At 36.1% G+C, this 11,329-nt stretch overlaps 2 protein-coding genes across 2 annotated transcripts; one reads left to right on the top strand and one right to left on the bottom strand.

Moving 5' to 3' along the window:
* Nucleotides 1-4,235: 4,235 nt before the first annotated feature.
* Nucleotides 4,236-5,711, bottom strand: Tom20 (translocase of outer membrane 20). The gene is made up of 3 exons (XM_002136758.3): nucleotides 5,500-5,711; nucleotides 5,361-5,436; nucleotides 4,236-4,860 (listed from the first exon to the last, which is right to left on the bottom strand). Exons 1-3 carry the CDS (start codon nucleotides 5,627-5,629, stop codon nucleotides 4,566-4,568), a joined length of 501 nt encoding a protein of 166 aa, XP_002136794.1. The 5' UTR covers nucleotides 5,630-5,711; the 3' UTR covers nucleotides 4,236-4,565.
* A 2,126-nt stretch (nucleotides 5,712-7,837) lies between these two features.
* Gabat (4-aminobutyrate aminotransferase) lies at nucleotides 7,838-10,536 on the top strand. Its single transcript, XM_033383344.1, has 5 exons — nucleotides 7,838-8,055; nucleotides 8,134-8,258; nucleotides 8,738-8,909; nucleotides 9,038-9,200; nucleotides 9,354-10,536. The coding sequence occupies exons 1-5, from the start codon at nucleotides 8,019-8,021 to the stop codon at nucleotides 10,318-10,320; spliced, it is 1,464 nt and encodes a 487-aa protein (XP_033239235.1). The 5' UTR covers nucleotides 7,838-8,018; the 3' UTR covers nucleotides 10,321-10,536.
* The last annotated feature ends 793 nt before the right edge of the window (nucleotides 10,537-11,329 follow it).

Raw genomic sequence — 11,329 nt, 5'->3', positions numbered from 1 at the left:
TCAGCGCCACAACACCAGTTCCCGTCCCACCACAAATGCAATAATTATATTTGTTAAAAAAACCCTAAAGTGGATTTTAAAGGAGAGAGAAAATTGCTCGTAGTCTTCTGTATAGTGGAGAGTGATTAATGTAGGCCTTATTCTATTGATACTATTTCGAAGGTTCTACAGTTTTTTTTTTACTGGAACTCTCGATCAAAATCCATGGCGGCAGCCAAGCCTGACTCTAGTTTCGATTATCCGCCTTGATATACCTTCATATTACCTGAACTTGTTCTGCTACCCTACTGGTACCTTAGAATAAGGTCTGTAATATGTAATCTGTATTTCCGTTCGTCCACCTGTATGCATCTATTCAAAATATTCGTTCAGTTTAAGGCTCTCTGGCTGTAACATAGCACAGTCCGTTTTTATTTAGCGCTTTATCGGCTCACAATACCAAATATCGTTCTATAAAGATTTCAACTCCAAACCCATAAGAATTATGGGTTTTTTCACAGATCAGCGAAGTTATAGTACTATCGGGTTAATATCGGATCCGTATCAATACAGTCCCTATGTCTGTGGGCATCCTATGTCTCGGAAATATAGGAATTTCTTTTGGTTTCCATTCTTCTCTGAACACCTAGTTTAGTTACTTTTTCATCGACTCTTCTTCGAAGTAGAGCAAGTCGCACCTTTTGATTTAATTAACTTTTTCCAACTTCTTAAATATAAAAAGTTTGCATGGAAATTACCCAACATATTCAGTGTAGATTCCTTAGAAAGTGCACCAAGTGATACAAATTTGTATTTAATTGGTTAATATTTGTATTCTGTTTTCTATGTTCATCCAATTTTTTGTTTCGTAATTTTCTTGGCGTACGGAGCTAAAAAGTCAAGCCAAACCACAATATTAATCCAAAGTTTAATTAAGATTAATTTTGCTGGTGCGACTTTCATGTATAGGTATACTCGAACAGAGTAAACAGAGTTCCTTACAGCGGCTGTTTATATACTCGAATGGTCCCAACCAAAACCCCCCTTTGACAATCATATCATACAGTCAATCATTAATTCACATGCAATTCGAAAAGTTCAAGGGCAAAAGAAAGAATTTCCGCCACCACATTTAAAAAAAACCAGACAGCCCTTTGGTATCTAGAATTTTGAAGATATGGAACATTGTTGTGATTGGATAATTATTACAGCCGGAGTTGAAAATACCAATTAAATAGCCATTCTCCTTAAGAACAGGGTATCTTCAATATTTTGTAAGTGTGTCTACCATTCTTTTTGTACATAGATATCTATATCTATTCTATGTCTGAGAATTAAGTTGCCATGAATTTTGTTTATTGCCTGACTCTTCTATGCTGGTTAAAGCTGTTGCGGCTAACAAATTCAAGTCGATTACAACTTCATGAAAATGGGAGTAATTTAGCATATTGTGGTTATTTCTTTGTTTGTTGGGGCGTCAAGAGGTACTATATAAATATTTTGTATCCTTTAAAGAACCGGCTATTGAACACTTGCAGTTCATCGTTATCCATATAGCCACTGTCTTTCTAGCAGGAAACATTAGATTGGAAATTGTAATCTTTTAATTGAATTTAATTAAACTCTTTCACAATGTTATGCAACCGCTTATCACGTCCACATAGATTTTTAAATTTATTTCTGTAGTATTAGAGCACTATATATGCATGTATGTACATATCTCAGAGCTTGTACGATTTTGTGTTATTATTAGTAACCAAAAAAAAAACATCACTTGAACATACACATACTCGTGCATCCAAGACGTACATAGTATACATTTGTATGTCGTATCCTTTATGGCATATTTATGTATGTGAGAAGAACGTCGCTTTTAGATGGAAACACATTTTTTTATTTATTCGATTGAAAGCTCTTCACGCGACCGACGCGAGTCTCTCAGTACAGGACGAGTATTATATCCCGTTATAAACCGCAGTCGAAGAGAGCTGAAATTTAACTGTTCCTTAGCCTTCTTCTAGGCGCCTGTCGCCTGTGTTGGTTGCGTGGAGTGGACTCCCAATATCATTTCAATTTATGTTGTAACAACCGTAAATTTCTTTCTTTAGAAGTCATACAAGTTGCGCGCCAACAATAAGGGTTCGATTCGAATCCGGTTGCAGGGGAAATCTAGCGGCAGGAGAAATTGTACATATCTGTTAATATAATGGGACATTTTAAGGACATTTCTTCGAGAAATTTCCCTCAGAGGGACATTTTTACAGCGATAGGGAATTTAGGGAATAGTCTACCATAATGACAGGAAAACAGTTTTATTTCAAGGTTAACTTACCATAAAGAAAGGACTTACCATAAAGAGTTGACGGATAATTGACTATAAAGGAAGGATAACAATTTAATTGCGAGAGGTGACGGATGATTGACCATAAAGGAAGGATAATAATTTTATTGCAACCAAAAATTAGCCATAAAGCAAGGATATGATTTTATTGCATGGATAAACTACAAAGGATGGAAAATAGTATTATTTCAACGAGAATCGAATTTTATTGCAAGGATTTACCATAATTTATAATACAATTTACTATACTTTTCAAATGCCACAGTGCAGGTGTGTTAAAATTTCCTTTTTATACCCAATACTCAAAAGAGTAAGGGGGTATATTAGATTTGTGCGGAAAATGGATTGTGTAACACCCAGAAGGAATGTCACGCCTGTCCGAGCGCCTAGATCTCAGCGACTGTAAGAACTAGAGCAAATACATTTCTTATGCGGAATCCTGTGATATCACATTGTTACAAGCGCATTTCAAAATTTCGCCTCGCTCCCACAAAGAACGTAAATCAGTGGCATCCACAATTTTGGAGATACGAGAAAATCAAAAACGCAGGATCGTAGAACATAACCAGCACATTGCTGAATCTGCATCAGATCGGATCATTGCAGAGGCTACGAGACGTCTGTCTCTCTCTCTCTCTTTCTCTCTCTCTCTCAGACTTTTCATCGTGCAGTGTGTGATCTGTGGTGGGAGAGTGGAAAATAAGGGACAGACGTAAACAAAAGTGTAAAGAAAAATTAAAAATAGATCAAATCTAATATATAACGAGGGAGAACGTTGTCAAACCCGATACTTAGTCAGTATAGAGAGACGGCGCTAACATTGAACGACAAAGAGTACGTGCGAGAGAGACAGAAAATTAGTCAGAACGTGTAGGGCGCTTTTTATCCACTGTATATGTATGTATGTAGGATTTGCTCCTTTTGTTTATAATAATAATCCGATCTGATCCAGATTCGGCAATCTGGTACATCTCTATGATTGTGGGTTTTAAATCTTTAAAATTGTGGTTGCCACAGATTTACGTTTATTGTGGCAGCGGAAGGGGGGCGCGACGTAATACACATGTATCAGCGTCATATCACAGAAGTCTGGATACAAAATGTCGTTGCTCTAGCTCTTATAGTCTCCGAGCACTAGACGCTCATAGGGACGGACATACATGGCTCAATCGAATCGTCTATTGATACTGATCAAGAATATATATACTTTATGGGGTCGGAAACTCTTTCTTCTGGACGTTACACACATCCACTTTCACCACAAATCTAATACACCACTATTCTCATTTTGAGTATCGAGTTTAAAAAGCTCACAAACAATTTTACGAACATTTTGTTTGGCGAAAAATTAATTCGTACCTCTTGCGAGCAGCGAAACCAAACGACACAGAAAATATCACATAACATATACATATAATACATATACTGATTGAGTACCGGCCATAAAGTAGAGCCTCGATCCTTGCCGTTGTCCTTGCCCGCTCGTCTTCAGGTAATTTCATCGTCAAGTTTTCAGCTTGCTGGAAGAATGACAGAAAAAATTTCGCTGTATTGTTCAATTCATTTATTTTGCTTTACATATAATTATTCTGGTAGATATGATTTAATGTTTGAATTTATTTATTTTTATTTGTACTTTTTTGTTTTGAACGTTTAAAGATTTAGAAAGAGGTTCGATTCGGCGTTACCTCTCAGAGGGCATCCTCGCCATAGGGAGCTCCGATTCCACCCACTTTTAGGTGCAAAAGTGGTCCATCATTCGGGGGAAGAGAGAACTTCTGTCGCGATGTGAACGCTTTCAGCGATATCCAAGGAGTACCAGAGTCCACAGCTCGCAGACCGTTATTTGCGTGTGGCACAAAGATATTTGGTAACAACTTTTTAAAATTTCTTATTTTTAATATACATACATCAATTTATTGAGGCCGTTACGTGTTTTATTTTGTATGGCGATTAATTTATTATAACTCCATTCCTGGTTTGATTAATGTTGAGTTAAGCTAGTAAACAGATATCGTAATTATTTTTCCTATTTACGTGGGCCTGACGATCTGCTTTACTATGTATAGCATGCGATTTAACAATTTTTGCGTCACGGCCGCACACAAGAAAAATAATGGGTACATGCGTGAATCTTTAGTGTACGTACATTTATTTGTATGTATTGGAAACGTAACTAAAATATGAGGCCCTTAATTTCTATTGTTGAACATTTTATTATAGTATTTACGGCCATCTCCAATTTTTATTCCAGGTCATCAATTCCAGCTCCCGATGAGCTGTCTAGCATTTTGCTGTCCACTTGTTGTCCGCCCACGTTGACCTGTATATCGTTCGACTCCGCAGCTCGGTTCCCGAATTCCTGCATTTTTACAATCAACATTGCAAATACTTGAGCTGGGAGGGACGATTGTAGCACTTGCAGCAAACGTGCCGGCTGGCCGCAAACAACAATCGCGTTTGCCAAATGCTCTACGCCAGTTTCGAAATCTCCTCTGGCTATAAGGGTTTCACCCAGCTGAATTTCTTGTAGAAAATATCTGAAAGAGTTAAATACAAATTTATTTGATTAAATGATTTTGTATTATTGGAAAACTACACTATACATATAACCAGGCTGAATAATAATACATCGATTGTGTAGCCGATCGGTAGAATATGTTGAAGGAAAACTTGCTGCGTAGCGTTCAAAGCACGACCTATGGGCATAGATCGGCATAATTGATTGCCAATTGTTGTTGCCCAAGAAAACACAAGAACTTTTCGTAATTTGGCATGCTACTAACACCGTTACTACAGGCTAATCACCTCTGGTGTTGACTCATTAAGAGCGTGGAACGAGCTGTATGAATCTAGATAACTGCACATCCCTATGCGAATTACACTTCAATTAGCCGAATTATGTGTTTATTTACAGGTCTACGAAAAATCGTTTGTTCTGATTGTGCGTACACACATATATGTGCATGCATATGTGAAATGTATACTTCTGCACGTGCTGTCCTTCTTATATAATATGTTTTGGAGTAGATTTACTTACTTTTCAATAGCTTCATGGTCATTTAGATTTGGAATTCCTGCCTTAGTATTTCCAGTTTTTTTGCTGCGGCGGCGACCTATTCATATATTAAAATACCATGTTTCATTCAAGTTAACCATTACAAATAGGGTAATCTTACGCTCACGGACTTTCTTCTTATATTCTGGGTCATTTCGGCGTTTCTTGTCAAAGTAGATGCAATATCCAATGAACAAAGTTCCAGCAACCCCAGCCGCAATTCCAATTGCAGTTTTATTCATTTCGAGCATATCAAAAAATATTTTTCCGCTTAAACTATATGTATGTGTATTTTTTTATCACATCAAATGCAAACGATATTTTTGCTTTCCAAATCGACTCTGTTCTGTGTCAAGTGACAACTAGATTCATTGAAAGATTCAAAACAATGGAATTGGCACAGTGTTATTTCTGATGGGATATGTATAAATTCTAGAAAAAGCCTCTAATTAATGTGAATGTCTGCAGTATTCAGATTTAAATTTATTGAAAAATATATATATCAGCTCTGAAATAGTTTAAACATTTTTTACCAGAAATTATCACCATTTTCACGCAAACAACAGCATGCGAAGATATGCGATTTCTACAATGTGCATGATGCCACTGTTTCTATTCCAAATTGTTCGGTTTGATCACATCAGAAATACGGCTTCAGTCAAAAGAAAAATACAAAATATATGAAATATCCTTTTGTATTTTTGAACGCTAGCTTCTAAAAAGAAGAATAAAAAGAGAAAGTGGTAATAATTATAGACATCATTTACGCTACTAAGCACTAAATATCTCCACATGACGGATTTGTCAAAGCTCCACAAATAGGATAATGAAAAAGCTGTACAGCAATCTACTTGTATGATTTTAGATCAACTCGCAAAACGTGCAACCGTGATTCGGGAGTCACGGATTTAAAGCTTGCAAAATGTATTCTTTCTCCTAAAGGGGTTGGTTCTACCGAAAGAACGGCACAATTATAAGGAGGATACTATTTTAGGCAGACACTAAATTGGTTGGTATTACACAACATAGTAGCCAGAAAAAAGAGAACAATTTCCCGTGGTTGGTTCCTGCCTCTTGCAGCCTGCTTCTCTCTCCCAGTGTGTCTTAAAAGAATATGTTGACTTTTCATATCTGGAACATGATCAATGTACCAACTCTCTTATCTGTCTTCACCACTCGCTTTTTCCCATCATACCTTACCTTAAGGTGTTTGATATTGTATTAAATTGATAACTTCAAGCAGGCTCCGGTTTTCACTTTCACATAAATTTTCCGATTTACTTTTGAAAACAGATAAATTACTGCTCCCGTTTTCTCAAAGCGCAAGGTTTGTTTAGTTTTCACAACGGAATCATTTTCCGTGCAGAAATAAAAAAAAAAATAATTTTTTTACAACAAAACGAATCTTAGTTGAAAAAGGAAAAATAATAGATGACTTATTGTCGCATTACTATAAATTGTATACCATTACCAGGGCAGATTGGCTTGTGCCGTATTTAAAAATATTTTGTTTAACTCAACATCAAATTTTGCTTTGAAATAATTGGGCAACAACACATTGCGTTTTCGTGCTAACAGCTGACGCAGCCCGATTCGGATATCGATTCGACATTTTCGCGCATAACAGCGTGTGTTCGTACCAGCTCGGATTGGACTCGTAACATACGCGTAAAAGAAAATCTGGATAAATACAGCTATTTACCGACACAATTAATTTAAAACGTAAGTGCAATATATTAATTTTTTACTTTTTTCTACAAAGCAATCAGTTGAAAAATGCATTATTTTTATCACGCCGTATATTTAGAAGTAACCATGTCATCTGTTTTTGCGTGCCAGGTTCGTTGAGAAAACGGAACATATCGATACAAAATATTTGTGAAATCGGGAGCACGTAAAAACGAAAAGTTTTGGCTGAAAACGCAAAACGCAAAAGTAAGTAAAACGGGAGACTGCCAACTATTAAAAATGTATATTTATGTGGTGTATGCAAATCAATTTTGAAATTGCAAGCTTCTTAAGAATCTTGCGATTTGCAAACACTTTTGGAGCACATAACTGGAGCATGGCTAATAACACTATGCAGTACCATATTTACGCTTCGAACCAAACCAAATTTTTCTAAAAAGTTTGGGGGCATGTAAAATTATGGTCAAGTTTTTACAAAGTTTTTAAAACAAACGTTTTGAAAAAAAAAATTGCAGAAAATTATCAGTTTTGCTTTATATTATATTTTCCAGAAACATGAAAGTAAATAGCCGTTTTGAAAACTTAAAAAAATAACCTTAGCAAAAAAAAAAAACCCGTAATTCATATAAACAAATTTAAATCGAAGCGCAAATAAAAGGTTCAATTTTGTTGCCTAGTGTAATCAACTTTATTAAATTTAAAATATTTATGCTTTCATGTGAAGTTACATATGTAAACGACGCATAACCATGATGTATTCTACTCTGTTGCCTAATTCGGAGATAGCACATTTTGATTTTTGTAGATCCAAACAAGGATACATACAAACAAAGTTAATTTATACGTGTGCTTTCTGCATAATAATCTTTTTTCTGTTGAATACTAGTGGCGCTTCAGCTCTCTTATTGATCAATTCGTTCATAATAAATAAAAAAAAATCAAAAGATAACCATGAGGCATTTGTTATTGAATACATTGATAAAGCAAAGTTCGTAAAAGCTACATATACAAATGCAGATATGTATCACAGTTTGTTAAAATTAATTAAAACAAATTTTGTTTTTAGATGTGTATCGATTGGGCTGTAATAGATACTCAACAATCCAAGAGCCCAAGGAACCTATTGTGAAAAGCAAGGCCATACCAGGACCGAAGTCCCTTGAGCTAAAGGATAAACTGGATGCTGTTCAGGTGATTTGTATTTTGTATTCTCAACATGCATACAATACATTCTTTGGCTCATAGTTTAAAGCATGATGTGCTAAGAGTCTAAAAGAATAAACGTGATGAACGGCCAGGAAGTGAAAGTGAACATCCTTTTTTATAAAATTTATGTAATGGGTACACAATTCTACAAAACTAATGTCATACAGTCTGCTTAGTGATTATTTAAGTCAGCTTTTTCCAGGTGTCCTTTCTTTTTAAATGCTCTTGTTTCGTTTCCATGCCGAATTTTCCATCGATTTTTCTCCGGCTTTTTCATTTGGGTTGTCAATGGCAACGGTTGACTTCAGACTAAAGAGCAATATGATTTATATACATATATGATTATTATGCCCATACCCTTTAATATATTAGATTAATTGTTATTATTATTAAGTATGGATTATCAAAAAATATGTATGTATATTAGTCGTAATGTTTACCAAGAGCAAACACTTCTTTTACAGAGCACCGGTACCATACAGTTGTTTGCCGATTACGAGAAGTCCGCTGGAAACTACATTTGCGATGTTGACGGAAATGTATTACTGGATGTTTACACCCAAATTTCCTCTGTACCTTTGGGCTACAATCATCCCAGACTCATTAACGTTTTCAAAGATGAGAAAAATCTAAAAAGTAAGTTACAAGCATTTTTTGATGTGGGTCAATGGGGAGATAAAGGAACGATTAACTGCAATCGCTTGCATTTCTGTGTTTTTTAAATATAGAAAAGTATACTATGAATAATTCTTTCGTGCTTTCAGCTTTAATCAACAGACCCGCACTTGGGGTTTTTCCCGGAAAAGAATGGCCGGAAAAACTTCATTCTATTTTGATGAATATTGCCCCAAAAGGATTAAATAAAATTACTACTATGATGTGTGGGTCATGCTCAAACGAAAATGCATATAAAAGCATTTTTATATGGTAAGTTTGTTTATGGTTCTGTTTTATTATGGGAAATAAAAGAAAACCTTCTGTCCGTTGCCAATGGTAATCATCCTTAAGGCGGGGGACTTGTTATGAGCGATTAAAGCCACTTCAACATATATTTCTAATTCTTAAACAAATTTTTTCCAGGTATCAAAATAAAGTTCGTGGAACGGCAGCCTTTACGGAACAGGAAAAATGCTCGTGTATGATAAACCAGGCCCCAGGCTCCCCCCAACTAAGCATTTTATCATTCAAAGGAGCCTTCCATGGTCGCACCTTAGGAGCACTCTCCACAACTCACTCAAAGTATATTCATAAAATGGATATTCCATCATTTGATTGGCCTGTAGCATCATTTCCCCAATACAAATATCCTCTAGATGAAAATGTGGCGGAAAACAAAAAAGAAGACCAAAAGTGTCTGAGTGAAGTGGAAGATCTTATTGAACAATACACAAAGAAAAGCAATCCCGTTGCCGGCGTTGCTATCGAGCCTATTCAGAGCGAAGGAGGTGATAATGAAGCGTCGCCAGAGTTTTTCAGAGGCCTTCAAAGTATTTGCAAGAAGAGGGGTGTTGCCCTCTTAATCGATGAAGTTCAGACTGGAGGCGGCGGCACTGGCAAGTTCTGGTGCCATGAACACTTTAATTTCGAGCAACCGCCCGATGTTGTTACCTTTAGCAAAAAGTTACAATTAGGTGGCTATTTCCATAATGATGATTTTGTACCCAATGAGCCATATCGAATTTTTAACACTTGGATGGGAGACCCGGGAAAGGTGCTTCTGTTGGAGGAAATCATAAAAGTAATACAGGAGGAAAAGCTATTGGCTAATGTAAATGAAACCGGAAAAGTTCTAAAAGACGGTTTATTAAACTTGGAAAAGGAATTCCCGAATATTCTTAACTCAACCCGTGGACGTGGAACATTTTTGGCTATTAATTGCACCAATACAAATGTGAGGGATCGTATTATAACCGCTCTAAGGCATACCGGTGTTCAAACAGGTGGATGTGGAGATATATCCATTCGCTTCCGTCCAGCCTTAGTGTTCAAGAAATACCATGCCAACATTGTTCTGGACCGCTTCAGAACAGTTTTGAAATCACTCTAAGATTATTGCAAAGTTAAATGAATGTGCTCTGAATATAGAAAATGAATGCTTATATACTAAACTATGCAAAGGAATAGAGAAGTCAATTGATATGGCTGATTTGTTTTGTCTTGTTGAAATTGTATTTATATTATATTCTATACCATTGTGAAAATATATTTTAAAAACTGTGCGCTTCCATAGGACTCACTTTTTTGCTTATACACTTAAATGAAACTCGACCTGGCCTCTGCTTTCCATAGATTTATATGTATAATTGAAGGATTAAAGTGTGCTTAAAATAAATATGGGGGTAAGACGGCTACTAATGTTGTATTTTGAGAGTATAGCCGATACATTTCTAGCATCACCGAACTGGGTTTGTGATAGTTCAGTGATATCACACAATTTTGACGGCACGATTGTTAATTTTTGAGTGTTTCTGTCGACATCTAAAGAAAAAGTTTGCTAAAAAGTCACCTGCACTTCGATTCCGCATATATTGGACCTGCCCTTAGTGAAGGTCGAATGTCGTGCGGTAAATTATATTGATAAGACGCGTTACAGATTATATGTGCTTTCTATCGCTCGGAGCTTCCATTATCATCCTTTATCTATATGTGATATGCGCTGTTACCAAATGTGCTGTCACGGCGTATGTAGGCGACGCAATACTTTTGAATTCTACAACATCAAATATACCATCTTTGGAACTAATCTTTGGCATTGATTTAATTCTGGACATGGGACAGTCCTATAGCTAAGCAGACCATTTGATCCAGATATCGGCTATATCGGAACGTATGCAACGAACACCAAAGATGTACTATGTATCTAGAGTCGATGTATCTAGAGTCACTTACCGACCACACGGTTTATCTGCATGTCGTGCAAATACCTAACCACCTGCCTTACCTATGCACCAGAGTAACCAGACATACCACCATTTCAGCATTTTCAGTTCAAAAGAAAAATATAAAAACGTATGTATGGTGGTTCGAAAAAGACAAATTTAATAATTTAAATATTA

Source organism: Drosophila pseudoobscura, chromosome X (genome assembly GCF_009870125.1).
Source record: "Drosophila pseudoobscura strain MV-25-SWS-2005 chromosome X, UCI_Dpse_MV25, whole genome shotgun sequence".
Taxonomy (NCBI): Eukaryota; Metazoa; Arthropoda; class Insecta; order Diptera; family Drosophilidae; genus Drosophila; species Drosophila pseudoobscura.
This window is presented reverse-complemented; position numbering and strand designations above follow the sequence as displayed.